General features: G+C 40.1%; 1 protein-coding gene across 1 annotated transcript in view; it reads right to left on the reverse strand.

Annotated features, from left to right (window-relative positions):
- Positions 1-19,328, reverse strand: part of FREM2 (FRAS1 related extracellular matrix 2) — a 168,143-nt gene that overhangs the window by 7,648 nt on the left and 141,167 nt on the right. The window contains exons 18-25 of the mRNA XM_040266717.1: positions 16,982-17,313; positions 8,150-8,342; positions 6,575-6,679; positions 4,936-5,063; positions 4,707-4,841; positions 3,392-3,518; positions 1,849-2,036; positions 1,494-1,640 (exon numbers count right to left, since the gene is read on the reverse strand). Of these exons, the coding sequence (XP_040122651.1) occupies positions 1,494-1,640; positions 1,849-2,036; positions 3,392-3,518; positions 4,707-4,841; positions 4,936-5,063; positions 6,575-6,679; positions 8,150-8,342; positions 16,982-17,313 (1,355 nt within the window). The remainder of the gene's footprint in view (positions 1-1,493; positions 1,641-1,848; positions 2,037-3,391; positions 3,519-4,706; positions 4,842-4,935; positions 5,064-6,574; positions 6,680-8,149; positions 8,343-16,981; positions 17,314-19,328) is intronic.

Here is a 19,328-nt window from a genome sequence, read left to right on the forward strand (position 1 = left end):
AGATAGGCTACAAGGATGTACTGTATGACATGAAGATAGAGCCAATATCTTGTAATATTAATCCCTGTAAATAAGACAGTAACCTTTAAAAATGTATAAAAATTTAAAAATTAAAAAAAGTTTTAAAATGAGCAAATGAGAACACATAGCAGTTAAGTGACTTGCCCAATATCATTGAACTAGTTAGAATCAGAGGCAGGACTAGAGGTAAGACTTTCTGAAGCTCAGAACTCTTTTTCTAGTGTGTCTTGTTGTGTATTTACATATAAGGCCATAGAAAACTTTTTTCTGCTTTTTTCAGGGTCTGTGAAAAGAAGGTTCTTCAAAGACTTCAGGATTTGACTTCAGGTCAAATGCTTTGAGGGTTAACAATAAAAACAAACAAACAAAAAAAGTCAGGATTTCCCTGGTGGTCCAGTGGCTCAGTTTATGTGCTCCCAATGCACGGGGCCTGAGTTCAATCCCTGGTCCGGGAACTAGATCCTGCATGCTGCAACTCAGAGTTCACGTGCTGGAACTAAAGATCCTGCTTGCTACAATTAAGACCTGGCACAGTCAATAAATAAATTAACAAGTAAATATTAAAAAAAAATCATACTTCAACTTCCTATTTGAAAAGATTCAGGATAACAGACATGGTTCCTTAAATTTCCTCTTTAGCAAAATAGTAAAGTGAAAGTTGCTCAGTCGTGTCCAACTCTTTGCGACCCCATGGACTATAGAGTTCATTCAATTCTCTAGGCCAGAATACTGGAGTGGGTAGTCTTTCTCGTCTCCAGGGGATCTTCCTAACCCATGGACTGAACCCAGGTCTTTAGCATTGCAGGTGAATTCTTTACCAGCTGAGCCACAAGAGAAACCCTTAGTGGAATAAGGGTAATATATTTCTCCAGCCCATCCTATTTGGTCAATTTTCAGTAAACATCCTAAAAGATGCACTTGCTACCCTAAGGATTCACAATGTGAACACATCTCTGAATTTGTCTCATTTGTCTGCTCAGTGTTATGGTCTCCTGGGTATCTTTCTACCTTCTGTCTCTAGGTTAGCACTTCCTATTTTGGTCTATGAAGAATGGAGATTTCTGTACTGTGCACAATTGTTTTCCTGAGTCCAGCTGTTCATTTAAGATCACTCTAATAAAGATAGTCATGAAAAGTCAAATGAAAGGAGATTTTGAAGAAGACCACCAGAGTTCCTAACCAACAGGTTTAGATTTATACTCTGGGCTGAATAAGGGTCTTCATTACACCTAGACATAAAACATGATGAATATATTGATAAACATAATAATAGTTAATGTTTATGGAGTGTTCACGAAGCACTCAGGATGGTCTGGAGTAGTTTACACGCATTATCTTACTCAAAGTTCACATTAACTCTACACAATACAGCAATTACTGCCTCTTACATGGGAAACGTCTGAGGCATTCCGATGTTAAGTGGCTTGCATGTGATTGCACAGCTATCGTAAGTAATCTTGTTTCTGGCTCACCTGAAAGAGTGGTGTTGAGTCGACTTTAAATCCATCAGATCCAGGCTGATTCACTAAGAGGATAGCTTCAGGGTCATCCACCGCCAGTTTGGCATTAAACAGGACATTTCCAAAGCTGGTGGCTTGTGTTTCTGGTTGAGCTTTGTCCTTTAGGCAATAAGGAAAATGAGGACTGCTGTGGATAATGCCAATGTTTGCAAACGCAGGAGGTTTTCCTATTAGTTTTGTGCAAGTACCCTTTACCATAAAATGTCACCATTTGGTTTCATTTTAAAAGATGCTTTTGTTTTAAAATAGAAGACAGAAACAATTAACTTTGTCTAATCTGGTGCATTGTTTGGGTCACAGCACTTACCACAATTTTAAATCTATATAAGAGTGAAGGTGAATCAGCCAAGCAGCCGTATTCTGCATTCGTTGGATTGTACTTGGGAACGTAGCCGTCAGCTCCAGTGCACAGAAACACCTTCTCAATGCTGCAGTAAAAAGAATCACCTAGATTCTGGACCGGATCCACCATGACTCGACCGTAAATGATATCACCTGCAACAGACATGAGGAAATGTCCTTTCTATTGAGGGATACGGTGTGTCTGTGTGACACAGCAAACAGTTTATGACAATAATGACACTAACAATGATATTCCCTTCTCTTCCTAATCTGGTATCAAATGTTGAAGAACTTCCTGCATGAGCTTCAGGGTCTGGTCCACTCCCAGGCCTCAGATAGGACCACTTGGCAGATGACCACAAGTACTAAAGATTTATTGACCCTTACATGCCAGTGGGAGTAACCTCGAGGCATGGCTTATAACTTAACATTCATAACATCCCGTTGTAGTTCAAGTCCAGTTTACACAATACATTAGTTGGCAAGATGTAAGCAAATCATTATAGGATAACACAAAAAAGAAAACACCAATAAAAAGCCGAAATAGCTCTATTTGCTTTTAAAGGAGGGTTTAATGAAACTCCCTGGTATTTCCTTATCTATTTCACGGCCACTACTGACCACCTACTGTGTGTACAAGGCATTTTGCTAGGTTCTGGGAATATACCACTGAACAAGACAGGCACAACCCCAACCCATGAGCTACATTCTCATGTACTTGAGTGTATGAAATATTGAGTGTATGCAAACTGAAAAACAAAAAACATTCAAGGAAAAAGTTCCAGACTTGTTTCAAAAATCACTTAGTTAAGGGAAATCTCAGTTGGTAAAGAATCCGCCTGCAATGCAGGAGACCCTGGTTTGATACCTGGGTCAGGAAGATCCCCTGGAGACAGGATAGGCTACCCACTCCAGTATTCTTGGGCTTCCCTTGTGGCTCAGCTGGTAAAGAATCCACCTGCAATGCGGGAGATCTGGGTTCAATCCCTGGGTTGGGAAGATCCTCTGGGGAAGGAAAGGCTACCCACTCCAGTATTTTGGCCTGGAGAATTCCATGGACTGTACCATGAGGTTGCAAAGAGTCAGACATTTGAAAGAGTCAGACATGACTGAGAGACTTTCACTTCACTAAGGGAAATAAAGGTTGATTTTCTGAGAATAAAAATTATCCTGTAACATATATCTGGAGCCCCAGTAGGTTCGATCCTTGGGTCAGGAAGATTCCATGGAGAAGGAAATGGCAACCTACTCCAGTATTCTTGGCTGGAGAATCCCATGGACAGAGGAGCCTGGGCTATAGTATATGGGGTCGCAAAGCACATTAAATACATATCCAGTTTCAGTGACCCCCCTCCCCCATCCCTGCCAAAATGATAAAGACCCAGTTACATTCTCAAAACCATAAAATAAGTTGTAACTGTCCCCCTCAATCACAATCCCAATAAAGCAAAGGACAACAGACACAATGGCAAACAGACAGAGCAGGCCTCTCGTTTGTAAAGTGATACCTTGTGCAAAGGCAACGTCACTCTCCTGCCCAAATCCCATGGATCCATCAGACAGCCAGAGGCTCTTCTTGGAGAGGAGGTACATCTGGGTGTTCAAGCTAAACTCAGCCGCCACTGGGTCACTGACCTAAAACCAAGTGTAAAAGCCCTCTTATGTGTTGTTGATGGTTCTGGTGGCGCACAAGCACGTTATTTGCAGAAACACACACGCACTGTACTCTGGCATAAAAACCACTAAACACTGCTCTGTGATCAGTTTTCATGTCAACCAAACCGACTTAAGGAATTCCAACACTGGCTTTGTCCTTCTTAAGAAGGCAAAATGGTCAACCACTTTTTAACACATTTTTTTGATGTGGATCATTTTTAAAGTCTTTATTGAATTCGTTACAATATTGCTTCTGTTTTCTTTGTTCTGTTTTTTTTTGGCTGCTAGGCATGAAGGATCTTAGCTTCCTGACCAGGGATCAAACCTGCACTCCCTGCATTGGAAGCTGAAGCCTTAATCACTGGATCACCAGGGAAGTTCCACGGTTAAATCATTTTTTGAATGGGACTAACTAGCATTGCTTGAGCTTATTTCCACTGATTTATTGGGATATATAAAGGATGTGTAAATATCATGGTCAGTGGAAGGCCAATATTTAGTGTAAGTTCTCAGGCAAAAGATTTTATCATATTTCTTTTAACGCATATTGACAATTAGGTACTTTGAGGTGGCATAAACTACAGGATATTCATTCTCCCCAATGATCAAGAACAAGACAAAGAAGTGCAAAACTCTGGGGAAAAGTCTCAAATCTCCAAGGCAGCAGACTCCAGAGGAGACCAGATCACATAAGAAAAAGTAACCCTTACATACTCTTAAACTGTGGATTTGATATACTAAACCAGTAAGGAATAAAGGGCAATTCTTTCCTCTTTCCTTCCTCTCTTGCTCCCTTCCTGCCTGACTTCCTTTTTTCTCAGCATGCAAGAATTGAAGTCACTGGGTGAGAAATTTTTTTTTTTAATTGATAAAAGTAAACTATACCTTTAACAAAGTGGGCTTCTACATGGGAAAGAGACTTCCCTATAACTCAAACCGTAAAGAGTTTGCCCTCAATGAAGGAGACCAGGGTTTGATCCCTGGGTCCCTAAGATCCTCTGGAGAAGGGAATGGCAATTCACTCCAGTATTCTTGCCTGGAGAATCCCATGGACAGAGGAGCCTGGCGGGCTACAGTCCATGGGGTCGCAGAGTCAGACACGACTGAGCACCTAACACACACAAATGCACACATGTACACACGGGAAAAGCATTCTATGAGACACACCTGTTGGAAGCGGATGTCAAGGTCAAAAGTGATAGGCTCTCTGGGGTTGCAGGTGACAGGCAGGCGGTATTCCTGATGGGATGGAGTGGTGCACGGCAGCAGTTTTACTGTGTAGGTCCCCGAGTAGTCACGGACCTTTAAGGAGCAGAGAGGTCGTGATTTTCACTTAAAAATCTGAGGCGCAATCAAAGGAAGTAACAAAGATAAATGAAGAGTCTTAGTCACTTACTGCAAAGTCAGATACAAAGCTCCACTGCTGGACTGGCTGGTTATAGGTTGGTTCACTTCTTATGAGACGCAGGGAAAACGTTAGACCTGGATGATCGACTGACATGATCATTGAGCTTGTGAAGGATGCTAGAAAAGTGCCAACAACAATAATGGTCTAGTGGTTAAAAGGATCGTAACAGTTTAGAGTGTTCAACGTGCCTTATGATACCTTATTTGCATGTATTCTTATAATAAGCCTGCAAAGTTGGTATACTTATCCTCATTTCTCAGATAAAGAAACTGGACTAAGAGTGACTGTGTGACTCTCTCCAGATCACACAGCTGGGATATGTGCCTTCTCATTCCTAATGTAGTGCTTTTTCCACTCTATCATTCTGCCAAAAAATAATCGTACAGAAATGCTCACATGGTTCAAGGCTACTTTCCAGGGAGGCACAGCCGTTCAATAAAGGCTGATGTGAATTCATTCATTGTGCACTGAAGCTATGAAGTGAACCTCAGTCTACTCACATCTGGGTAGACAGATCCGGGAAAACCCAATTTATAAAGGGAGTCTAATTTTAATTAGATTGCCTCAATCGTGTCTAAACAAAGACTCAGTTTATTAGAAAGGTAGACATGCAGAAGGACACTGTAAAGACCAGGAAATCCTCATTTTTCCAAAACAGTCAGCTGCAATAAAGCTAAATGATTCTTTTTTGGTTCTGTATTTTGGAACTCAAGACTCACAAAACTACAGCAAACCATCTTTCTCTTCCTGTATCTTCAGCCTTAGTCTCTCTTTTGTTTAGAGCTTGGATCCAGAAAAAGGAGGGACACAGAAGACAGCACGTGAACTATTTTCCCCTTCCAATCTGACATGAGTTGGCACATCAGTAAAATGTGCAAGCCAGTTTAGTAATGTGAAGTTGAAAAAGAAGTTATTTCTGATGAAATGGAAGTTTTAGAAAAGCTTAAACATGGGAGATTAGTGACTGCCACATTATTGATATGCATAGCACAATCCGCCAAATTAGTAAAATTACGTAGCTAATACTTTAGAAAGTTAACATGTCTGAAACTAGGTATCATAGTGAAATGCTACTTCGGACACCATTATAATGGTCTCTTACAATACCTGGAAAAGAGCTGTGCTTGCTGAATAAATGATCAAAATTCATATTTCTGAACAACGCATTTGAAGTAGAGAATGGGAATGTTGTGGCTATGCTCTCTATCTAAAGGAAAATTCCTCTTAATTAACTCGGTAGATTTTTCTTTTATTTCTTTTATTTAATTTATTTTTTTGGCCGTACCACGTGGCTTGTGATCTCTCTTCCTTGACTAGGGATTGAACCCGGGCCACAGAAGTGAAAATGTTGGATCTTGGCCACTAGGGAACTCCCGATAGAGTTTTCTTTTAAATTAACTTTAACCTTTTGGTATTTTCTCTAGAAGTCTACCATGATGATTCTGTAGCTTATGAGACATATAGCTGAACAATGATTAAGCCCTTGTGTACATACTTGCACATACATAATTCATTTGAAATTAAGGGCTTCAAAGCTCATAGGTAAGCATGTGGAAACACATGCACATATGGAAAACCTATCTTCTTGTTGTCTGGAGAGCGGCTGTTTGTGGGTAATGGGGCTTACCAGGATGTGCCAGCACAAACAAGCCATGGAACTGAGCCTCCGTCTTGAAGTTCACGACCAAACGCCCCTCTTCACCGATGCGCATGCTGGTTGGGTAGAGAGAACCTGGGATGGGATGATGCACAAGGGTGGAAACATTGGTGACCAGCAGCTCCTCATGTATGGAGTTTCTTCCAAAACCAAATTCAGATTCATCTCATCTTTAAGCCAAAGGGTATTATCAGAAAGATTCTAAGTGATCAGAGAGACAGAAGTATTCTTATTTTGTTCTGTTTTCCTAACAAGAAGAATTGTCTGGAAGGCCGGCAAAATAGAATTAGGTCATACGAGTGAGGTCCATATGAAATATACAGATTGACGACAATAGGCCAAGGTATTTTTGAAAGCTTTAGTCTACATAAATTATACTGTAAATTGAGAGACAGAATGAACTGGTCAAACTTTGAAGATCTGCACAGGTAGGTGGAAAACAGGTTTTTGTTCTCCAGAATAATTCCAAATGTTATAGGCTTAATGAAAACTCCAAAGCCTTCCTAAGAAATTTAGCAAGTTGATCAAAGTTGGCTCCAGGTATAGGAAGGAAACATGAGATTCGTATGTGGAAGCTGAGAACTGAGAGATGAATCTGCAGTAAGATTCACTTAAATATACATTTCTAAGGCAAGATATGGGATTAAAACATTTGCAGTGATCTAAAAGGTTTATTCAGGGTGATATTACCTTTCACATAGCCTTAAAGTAATCTTAATCTGTTTAAGATAATAGATTTTGAGATTTTTGAGAAAATATCAACAGTATTTTCTCTCCGGCTCATAAAAGGTAATGATGGTCAGACATGCAAGGAACCAGAACAGCAGTATGTGCCTGAAAAGAAACAGCATTAATTCTACCAATGGAGTAATTCACTTTATGCTTATGGACTTTGAATTATGATTCTGACACTGAGACTGAAACTAAGTTATTGTTTGGGGCAAATGATTTTGGGGCCCAACAGTTAGTGGCTCACACCACCACTCTTCCAAGGCATTCAGCTTAAATATTACAAAATAATAGAATTTTTAAACTGAAAGAATATTAGAAGTCTAGTCTATCTTTCATAAGAAGTTGAGTGCCAGAGATTAAGCTATATGTTTGCGGTCACAAAGCTAGTTAGCTGTAAACCCAGAAATAGAATCTGGGACACAATTTATACTAGGCTTTAAAATGCCTCTCCCATCTTCAGAAATAAAAATGTGGAAGTTTTTCTCTGAATTCATTCTTTTCTTTCAATTGGAACTTCCTCCATCCATTATCTAAAATCTAGAGGGAGAGAGATTGTGTTGTATACCACATGAGTGATTAATTAACTTAAATGGACATTATATTTAACAGTCACAAATGCAAAAATTTGAGGCATTGATATAATTTAGTTAAAATAGATTTTTCCAGGACAAAATGAAATTATTTTAAAGTATGAACTATAACAGTACAATTACTGAAAGTTGCTTCTCTTATTTTCAGCTGCAGTAAAAATGTCACTTAAGTCATTCATATAGGTAAGAAAAATTTTAATTTTCCAAGTCTCTGTTAACTCACCTTGGAGTTCAGCTTCTGGGGGGCTGCCAATTCCATCGGTCCACAAGATGGCAGTGTCATACACGAATGTCAGACGGAGTTCGGACTTCAAGTCAAAATGTTGCCAGCCTCCGACCCCAACGGGGGAGTGGAACACGTAGGAGACATACAGAGGGACCCGAAGAGTCACGTAGGACTGCACTAGGTTTAGGACCTAAATACAATTATGTCTATCAGCACCATCCGGGGTTAATTAAACACACTTAATTTTGTACAAGCCATTTTCTCCTTTCACTTATCTGAAGATTTTGAGTTAATCATCGAGGAAAAGAAATGATAGCATTTACAACACTACTGCCCCCTCACTTAATTTTGGATTGGGGTCATGGAGGATAAATAATTATGTACTGAGCACCTACCACTGACATTGTGTGGGGTTCACAGATAAAGCTATTCAATATTTTCATTCTCTCCCATAATTGTATTTATAGGTATGTGTAGATGACTGAATGAATGGATAGAGGGGTGAAGGATACAGACAGGAAAGTTAAGACTGAAAGAAATAAAGCAAATTTCCCAACAGAAATTTCCCACTTCCTTCTGGAGTAGCCCTGCCAGTAACAGAAACCGGTCTTTGGCCCATGCTTATTCTACTCTTTCACACTTGATTATATTCCAAACAAAGCTGAGCGTTGTCTAATGATCACCTAACAAAGGTTATCATCCTTAATTCTCAGAATAGCTCCGAAGAATAGCAGGACAAAGACAACTATCTTCTTCTTATACATGAGGAAGTGGGCTTAGGTCAGATCATACTGCTCACAAGTGGGAGTCAGGTTTTCTGATATATCTATTCCTCCTTCTACACTGAGCTGGCAACAGGAATCACACATGCAAGTTATTGAATAATTAAAAACATGATAAACTCTCATTTATCATGTTTTCATGGAGTTAAAAGTAAACCCCTCAAATCACAAAATGACCACCTGAATCACGAACAAAAATATATTAAACGAAAACCATCTGGGGCTTCCCTCATGGTAAAGAATCCACTTGCCAATGCAAGGGACACAGGTTCGATCCCTGATCCGGAAAGAAAAGATCCCACATGCTGTGGAGTAACTAAGCCCGTGCACCACAACTATGGAGGCTGTGCCCTAGAGTCTGTGCTCCACAACAAGAAAAGCCAACTCAGTGAGAAGCCCGTGCATTGCAACTAAAGCAAGCCCGCCCAGGAACGAAGACCAAGCACAACCAAAAATAAACAAATAAAAGAAAACCATCCAACAAGCTGTGGATTATTTGATTCTCAGCTGTGTAGCAGCTAACACACCCTGTTATCTGCTAACGTAGCCAGCAGAAGAGGGGCTTTACATCGAGGTCTTTTAAGATAGCATTTTCTAGGACTTGTTATTCTTGCAGTCATTGAGAAATTGATCTTGAAGTGCAGTTTTAACACCCTGACAGTGTAATGGAGAATGATTGCTAATTCATATGCCACCAGTAATTAAGATGACTTTAATCCTGTGATTTTAATAAATACTCATTAAAAATTAGGCTGCAGACATGGATTCCCAATTAAACTAAAAGAATAATTTTGCCTACATTACACACTACCCATCAAATGTTACTGAGTGTGCTATTTTGGAGAAAACTAACTTTGATGTTCTAGGGACAAGTTACTTGGTGTACAGCTCCCTTACTATTTCTTATTTGATTTCATTTGATTTCACTGGTAAACTAGAGTTTAACTGTTTCTGGATGTGGAATCAGCATCTTATTGCATCTTCTTCTCAGCTTAGAATCTCTGTCTAAATGGAACCTAAATGGAACTAGGTAGATCATTCAGATCAGTTACCTGTTCATTCCTATAAAAATGAAGACTGCAATGCATTCATTTAACTTCTAAATGTCATGTGAATGAGCAGTTAATTTTCTTAATCCAGTACATCAAACACACTACATTTTAATATGCCATCAATAAACATAATTTCAATATTATTATATTTTTGCACCAAGTCTTTGAAACCTGGTATGAATTTTGCATGCACAGCACATCTCATTTTGGACTAACCCCATTCTGAATGCTCAGTGGCTACACATGGCTAATGACTGCCATATTGGACAGCACAGATTAGACTCTTCTACCTGAGGTCTTTTAATTAGAACATACATTGAAAACAACAATCATTTAAAAATATTTGAGAGTCATGTATCAACAGCCATGATATTCTATGTGGGATATGTGACTTGTGTTTAGGTCAGAGAAAACTGAGCCAGAGTTGTTAGAATCTTACTTGAGGATTTCCCACTGGTTGAGATTTTTTTTCTGTTGCTGCTTTTGTTAACAGACACATGTCTACATCATCAAGACGGTGGTGTGTGTGAATGTGTAAGGACAGCTCATAGATCTCAATAGCTTGAAGTCTCAATAAAGTGTGTACTTAGCTACTCAGTGGAGGACATTGTTTGAACAAGTTAGAACTCTTAGCCAAGGTCTCTTGAGTAATAGCAGTCTACACATCCAGGAACACTTGGACGGAGATCTTGGCATCTGTCCCATTAGACGCCTTTCTGAACAACTGTGGTATCAGACATGAATGAGGGATCTTGAAACAGGGAGGAGTCAATACTAGTCCACAAATTCTTTAGGAGTAAGGACAACTTTATAGGACATTACAATAGTAGAATCAGAAATAATCTAAATGACCAATAACAGAAGAATGGTTAAATAATTATGATGGCACACCAACAAGGTGAAAGATCAAGTTCAGTTCAGTTCAGTCGCTCAGTTGTGTCCAACTCTTTGTGACTCCATGAACTGCAGCACGCCAGGCCTCCCTGTCCATCACCAACTTCTGGAGTCTACCCAAACTCGTGTCCATCAAGTCAGTGATGCTATCCAACCATCTCATCCTCTGTAGTCCCTTCTCCTCCCGCCCTCAATCTTTCCCAGCATCAAGGTCTTTTCCAATGAGTCAGCTCTTTGCATCAAGTGGCTAAATATTGGAGTTTCAGCTTCAAAATCAGTCCTTCTAATGAGCACCCAGGACTGATCTCCTTTAGGATGGACTGGTTGGATTTCCTTGAGAGTCCAGGGACTCTCAAGAGTCTTCTCCCACACCACAGTTCAAAAGCATGAATTCTTCTGCGCTCAGCTTTCTTTATAGTCCAACTCTCACACCCATACATGACCACTGGAAAAACCATGGCCTTGACTAGAGGGACCTTTGTTGGCAAAGTAATGTCTCTGCTTTTTAATATGAAAGATCAAGTAGTAACCAAAACTCATGTTTATGAAGGACCCCCTTGGTGATCTGGTAGTTAAGAATTGGCCTGCCGATGCAGGTGACACGGTTCGATTTCTGGTTCAGGAAGATTCCACATGCCACAGGGCAGCTAAGCCCACGCACCGCAACTACTGAGCCTGTGCACCCTAGAGGCTGTGCTCTGCAACAACAGAAGCCTCTGCAATGAGAAGCCCACACACTGCAATGAGAGAGGAGCCCCCATTCGCTGCAACAAGAGAAAGCCTGTGTGCAGCAACGAAGACCCAGCGCAGCTGAAAATAAATAAATAAATATAAGGGCTTCCCTGGGGACTCTGTGGTAAAGAATCTGCCTGCCAATGCAGGAGACACGAGTTCGATCCCTGGTCCAGAAAGGTCCCACATGCTGTGGAGCAACTAAGCCAGTGAGCCACAACTACTAAAGCCTGCATGCTCCAGAGCCTGTGCTCCGCAACAAGAGAGTAACCCTGCTCGCTGCAACTAGAGAAAAGCCCGCACAGCAACAAAGACCCAGAACAGCCAATAAATAAATAAAATTTTACAACAAAGAAAAAAATCATGTATGTGATGAACTTTCCTTGTCAAGGGGGAAAAGGATTATAATATGTTAAATTAAAAAGCCATAACCAAAGAATATAAATAATATGCTGTTACTATTAAAAATGCATATACATATTGAAAAGAGACTAGAAAATACGCCTGTGTACAGTGATTGTGGAATAAGGAGTGAGTTCTTTTGTAAATTTTTGGTTTCCCAGCTTTCCATCGGAGAAGGCAATGGCACCCCACTCCAGTAATCTTGCCTGGAAAATCCCATGGACAAAGGAGCCTGGTGGGCTGTAGTCCATGGGGTCGCTAGGAGTTGGACACAACTGAGCGACTTCATTTTCACTTTTCACTTTCATGCATTGGAGAAGGAAATGGCAACCCACTTCAGTGTTCTTGCCTGGAGAATCCCAGGGATGGGGGAGCCTGGTGAGCTGCCATCTGTGGGGTCGCACAGAGTTGGACACGACTGAAGTGACTTAGCAGCAGCTTTCCATAATACTATCATTACTTTCACTAACCAAAAAAACCTACATCACTAAAAATATTGACAAACTTGACAACATAGGAAGCAATGTACTTCATGAAAGTTATACATTTTGGATTCTTCTTGCTATTTCTCGCAAAATGATTTAGAGTGGCTTACACATTTTTTTTTTTTAAGAGTAAATTGGTGTGCTAAGTGGAAAATAATGGGATGGAAAGAGATGACTTCTAACCCAGAGGTGTATGTTTCTAAATCAAAGTTTTTTTAAAAGGAAAATTATTCCACTAATTAAAACAACTAAGAAAAAACATGCATACTTTTCCAGAATCATATTATGTCTTTTCATGAGTAAACTGGCATTTCTTGTGATTGAGGCTGAACTTCTGCAACTTGTTCATTCTCCTTGAACGATGTTATCTGTTACTAATAAGGTGAGAGTTAAACCTCTGACCTTTCAGTACTGCTGACCAGGCTGTGAAAGGTGGAATGAACTGAGATCTTTCAGTCTTAAGAGAAGTTGTTTACAAGAGAAAGTCTCCAAAAGAATCCAACAGTTTAAAAATTTAGTTCAACTGTAATGACTATTTTGCATCATTAGTGTTTTTCATTGTGTACCCAAACAATTTAAAAGTTTACTCATAAAAGAGGTCACACAAAACGATGGAGCAGAATAATTTTCAATTTATCTCTATTTCTCTCTTCCTGCTGTATCTGCTTTTACATTTTAGAAACTAACAATTAAGAGGGATTTTGGCGTTGACTATCATTAGAGAAATTCCAAATTTCTTTTTGTTGGAAAGTAAATTGTTAACTTTTATAAGAGTGAGTATTTAACTCCTGTAACTCGACTTGGAGGGAGTTTAACATCTGTGTGTGATGTCCTCACCAGGTACCCATACAGACCCTGGCACAGAGTAGGTGCTTATGGAATATTTCTTTAATGAATAAGTGGGCAATAAATTAGATAGAAAAAGCAGAACTAGTCTTATGTGTGTGTGCTCAGCTGTGTCTGACTTTTTGCAACCCTTTGTATTGTAGCCTGCTAGGCTCCTCTGTCCATTGGATTTTTCAGGCAAGAATGCTGGTGTGGGTTGCCATTTCTTACTCCAGTTGATCTTCCTGTCCCAGCGACTGAACCCACATCTGCATCGCAGGCGGATTTTTTTTTTACTGCTGAGCCACAGTGAATAAGATAGAAAAAGCAGAACCAGTCTTAATATTAGCTAAAACTAGTTGTAGTCAAACTGAATAAAACTGAATAAAACTTCATTTGCTGTTAACAGAGAACTGTCTTGGATATTTCATGTGATTCCTTCAGTTTGGCAATTCTCTCTTGTAAGTTAAATAATTTTGAAGCTGGGAGGTTAGACAAGCCAGAAACCTTTAAGAGTGTGCTACAAACAGCTTTTTACTCACAAAGGAAAATGCAGAGACCTGGCAATATTTCCAGGCAGTAGCTTTTGCTACTAAGAACATTAAAGATAAAAATCGGTCCTTCATCATGTTGTTCCTGGCAGAATCAATTACCACTTAGTAAAATTTGTTTGCATAGTGATTACCTTGATCTAAGTTGGCAAGTCTAGAAAGGGACTAGAAGAGAGAAGGGCACATTTATTCGCTGCTTGGCCAGGGAGATGTGGTATTGGCAGAGGACAAACAGACCTGGGGGTACTTCTGTTCTTGTATCAGGAACAGAGAACAAAGTTTATTTGTCTTTCTTGCAATTTCATCTGTGACCATAACCATTCCTCATAGTCACCCAACTAAATGACACTGAATTCACTCAATTAAATGTCCAGATAATATCATGATGTGGTTAAAAGCAGAGGCTTACAAACGAATTGAATTGGGATGAGTTATTTGAATTCTCTTTGCTTCAGCATCTCCAAAAAGGGAAAAAAAATTTGCATTTGTCTCATAGTGTTGTTCTGAGGGCAGATTTAGTGGAAAAATGTAAGGTACTTAGACATGATGACAGGTATCTAGTAAACATTAAACAGATGTTAGCTATACTATTATTGTCTTCCCTGATGGCTCAGTTGGTAAAGAATCCGCCTACAATGCAGGGGGTGCAGGGTTGATCCACGGCTTAGGAAGATCCCCTGGAGTATGAAATGACAACCCACTCCAGTATCTTGCTGGGAAAATCCTATGAACAGAGGAGCCTGGCGGGCTACAGCCCATGGTGTCCCAGAGAGTCGGACACAACTGAAGTGACTGAGCAGAGGGTAACTGCAGGCTTTTCAGTAGGGAAGCCTGTCTGGATTGCATGCATAAAAGACAGAAAAGCACAGCCATTTTGCAGAGAAGATAGAGAACATTCTTGAGACTACAAACTGACCATAGACTAGATAAGACCTACAGAGAAGCTCCATGGTACGAAGAGCTTTTTAACAAACAAGAACCAGAACAACAATGGGATCCTACTACTATGTCCCATTGTGTTTATGCCGGTAGAGCCCACGACTCTAGCAAGATCCTGAGAGAGGAGCATCCGGCCAGAATCCAGGAATGATTTACTAATGGATTGAAAACAGGCTCTGTAAGGAATAATCAAAAGACTGGAGACACTTGTCCTGTAAAGAAAAAGGCTGATGTAGATGTGCTAACATGAGTCTTTATTCTGGGGACAGGACTTTGTTTCTTTCATGTTTCTTCCAGGTGGCAAAGAGGGACTTGACGAGCTGACACTTATGAGGGTTTAAGTAACCTGCCCAGGAAGACGGAGCTAGAAAATGTCAGAGCCAAGTTTAGGTCTGCATTTGCTAAATTTCAATATGCGGGTTCTTTACACCATTCTATACTATCTTCCTGTTGGTGTTCTTACTTGGGATTTTTAGTAATTCAAGCAAGTTTCTGGGTATTTGTTGCTTTTAGAGTCTCACATCCTTGGAGTCCAATAGATCCCAGACATAAAATACATGGCCATTCGACATCAACACCAGCAGAACTGGTCAGGATTTACAGTTTTGCTCTGGGAGTAAACCCACAGTTATAATCTACGTTTCCCTTGCTACTAGTTTTCTTATATTTTAACATCACAAGAATATAGCACAGAAAGAACTATAGACTCATGGTTAAAATTTTGAAAGATATATTCTGGATACCATTTGACACGTGTGCTAAGCCTGCCAGGCTCCTCTGTCCATATGGGGTGGGAGGTGGGAGGGGGATTCAGGATTGGGAGCTTGTATACACCCGTGGTGGATTCATGTCAGTGTATGGCAAAACCAATACAGTATTGTAAAGTAAAATAAAGTAAAAAAAAAAAAAAAAAGAATACTGCAGTGGGTTGCTGTGCCCTCTTCCAGGGGATCTTCCTGACCCAGGGATTGAACCCACATCTCTTACATCTACTGCATTAGCAGGCAGGGTCTTTACCACTAGCACCACCTGGGAAGCCCTAGTTGAATGTATAAGCCTACTTATATAAACATTTTCTTCAGCCAGGTAGGATGGAGCAAGAGTTTTAATTCAAATACTCATTTCAAATTTAAGCTGCTGCTGCTGCTGCTGCTAAGTCACTTCAGTCGTGTCCGACTCTGTGCGACCCCATAGACGGCAGCCCACCAGGCTCCCCTGTCCCTGGGATTCTCCAGGCAAGAATACTGGAGTGGGTTGCCATTTCCTTCTCCAATGCATGAAAGTGAAAAGGGAAAGTGAATTCACTCAGTCGTGTCCGACTCTTAGCGACCCCATAGACTGCAACCTACCAGGCTCCTCTGTCCATGGGATTTTCCAGGCAACAGTACTGGAGTGGGGTGCCATTGCCTTCTCCGAAAATCTAAGCTACACCCTATATATGTTAGATTCTCTATTATAACTGCTAATGAAGACCTTGCTTTACCACCATTTTAACAACTTTGCTGCTGATGGTGGTGGTGATGAGGGGTGGACTGTGTGTATGTGCGTGTATTTTTATGTGTAAATGTCTGCCTGTGTAGTATGAAGAGGAATAAGTAATTGTAGAATAGAAATAACAAGTAATTGTAGAGTAGAATAAGCTTTAAATGAAAATACTTTTGACTATGTTAGTGATAGACTATGTCAGTGATGATCCAGATAAGGAAGAAAATGGGAGAAACTAGAAAGATAAAGGAAGCAAAATGGAGGTAGAAGGAGAGAAAGACAGCAGGTAAAGAAGTAAGTAAGGAGGGAGAAAAACTGGACTGACTCTGAGGAGTAAATCCTTATTTTAGATGGTTCATGATACATCCCAGGCATCTGGGACACAACACAAATAATGCAAATGTATACTTCAAAGAGAAATTAGTATTTGCAGTTTTATAATATCAGAGTAGATTTGGAGCTTACAGCATAGTTATATGGTGTCCTTTCAATCCAAAGATAATGCTACTGACGAATTGCTTAAAAAAAGACATAGGTTACATGGATTTTTATAGCACTCATGCCAATCATTGACTCTTTCTTGTGCCCAATAACCTACGTCACCAAGATGGAAAACAGAAGGTGGGACTTCTGTCCAACCAGTTTGTCCAGTGACCAAAGCTCAGATGTTAAACATCCATACCTGTCCATCGGTTCCAATGGTCCCTCCACAGTCAGTGAGCAGCTCGGACATGTCGTAGTAGCTAACAAACTCCCATAAGCAGGCCTCTAGGTTCAAGTTTCGGTAGAAGCGTAAGGTATTGGAACCTCTGATAGATGAGCTGTACTGGTAAGGATAAGTCTCTCCAATTATTTCTGGATTTTTAGTAGCATCAGTCAAGAAACCATGGTGGGTCTTTACTTCGGTGTAATCCAAGAGGTTGGAGCACTTGTGGTTTCCAACACGGGTGCCATCAGGGCTGAGAGTGAGTTCAAAGTTGGAAAGCTCTTTGGTAGAGATTACAGGGAGCATGCCTACAAGGAATTGGGATAATCACTGTTACGTTTTCACCAAAGCAAAGGGCTTTGAACACTTGCTTTATAATCTCTTATCTCTTGAAAAGATAAGTGAGCAGTGATGGCTCAGATGTTAAAGAATCGCCTGCAATGCAGGAAACCAGGGTTCGATCCCTGGGTTGGGAAGATCCCCTGGAGAAGGGAATGGCAACTCACTCCGGTATTCTTGCTTGGAAATTCCCAAGGACAGAGGAGCCTGGAGGGATACAGTCCATGAGGTCGCAAAGAGTCAGACACCACTAAGAGACTAACACTTTCACTTTCTTTTTCAGTGATTATTAAAGTGGTATTTAGGAACCCTAAGGATCCTGAGAATTTTTCAGGAAATGTTTAACACCAGTGCTCTTTTCATGACTCTAAGGTATTATTTGACTTCTCCATGCTTATTTTCTCAGCAGTGTACAACGGATTTTTCCAATCGAAACTAAATCATATATCATAATAGATTGAATGTAGAAGTAGATATAAGAATCCAGCTGTCTTTTATTAATCCAGACACTAAAGATATTTTTAAAACTGTGAAACAATGCCATTCTTTTGTTTTGCTTTATAAAGTATAGTTCTTTTTATTAAAAGTATATTTTTCATGTTAACATGTAACTGATTTCTTGCTATTTTTTAACATTAATGAATAAGTATTTAACAATTGTTCAATCTTAATTTTAAATACAGTTAATATTTAAGGCTATAACCTCCAAAAATGAAAGGTCTTTGTGGCTATAAATAATTTTGAGTGTGCCCTCAGACCAAAAATTTTGAAAACTACCACCATACAGTATTGGATAGAATTGCCCAACTTCTTCTATAAAGACCCAAATTGTAACTATTTCAGGATTTGTGAGCCATAAGGATCTGCTGCAACTGTTTAGAGTTGCCATTTCAGAGCCAAGATTGCCATAAAATGGTTTGCAAAGGAATTCACATAACTGTGTGCAAGAAGACTTTATTAGGGATTATAATTTTAAATAATTTTCATGTATCACGAAATGTTCTTTTGTTTTCTTCCAAACATTTAAAAATGTAAAAAGCATTCTTAGCTTTCAGACCACACAAAAACAGGCAGCAGGTTAGATTCAGCCCATGGGATCTAGTTTGTTGAACCTTGGGGTAAGCAATGCAGCAAAAAGGGCTATGAAACAGGTTTTCTCCTGGACTCTTTTCTACCTCTCCATCTTAGGTTCTCCCAGAGCAAAATGCTGGCCCCACAAAAGGACTCGTCAGCTTCTGTAGAGCTATGAACACTGACTGTCTTTGAAAATGCTAAGTCAGGCTCTAGGAGATGCATGAGGGACCAGTCTTTCTATTAGGAAGGACTGTTATAGGTCTGCCCTTCCCTGATGGTCTCCTCCGCTCTCTGCAAGTCTGCGTCACACCTCTCACGTGGTGAGAGCTCACATGGGTCTAAAGGTAGGGTGGTCAAACATGGACCCAACATTACATTAGGAAATAAGGAGGGGCAGATTCCTGTCCATATAGCACAAATTTGGGTATGCAACAAGCAGACAAGGCCAAATGATGTCCTTTTTTATGAGGCAGGTAAATTCTACCTTATATATAAATTCTACCTTATACATATACATATGTATATATTTGTTGTTGTTAAGTCTCTAAGTCGTGTCTGACTCCTTTTCAATGCCATGGACTGTAGCCTGCCAGGCTCCAATCCCATGGGTGGAAGAGCCTGGTGGACTACAGTCCGTGGGGTCGCTAAGAGTCGGACACGACTGAGTGACTTCACTTTCACTTTTCACGTTCATGCATTGGAGAAGGCAATGGCAACCCACTCCAGTGGGTTTCTTGCCTGCAGAATCCCAGGGACAGAGGAGCCTGGTGGGCTGCTGTCTGTGGGGTCGCACAGAGTCGGACATGACTCAAGTGACTTAGCAGCAGCAGCAGCATATATGTATATATATACACATATATGTATATATATAATATTGCCTAATATTGCCATTAGCTACTTAAACTATAAC

This window comes from Oryx dammah, unplaced genomic scaffold (genome assembly GCF_014754425.2).
Source record: "Oryx dammah isolate SB20612 unplaced genomic scaffold, SCBI_Odam_1.1 HiC_scaffold_24, whole genome shotgun sequence".
Lineage (NCBI taxonomy): Eukaryota > Metazoa > Chordata > Mammalia > Artiodactyla > Bovidae > Oryx > Oryx dammah.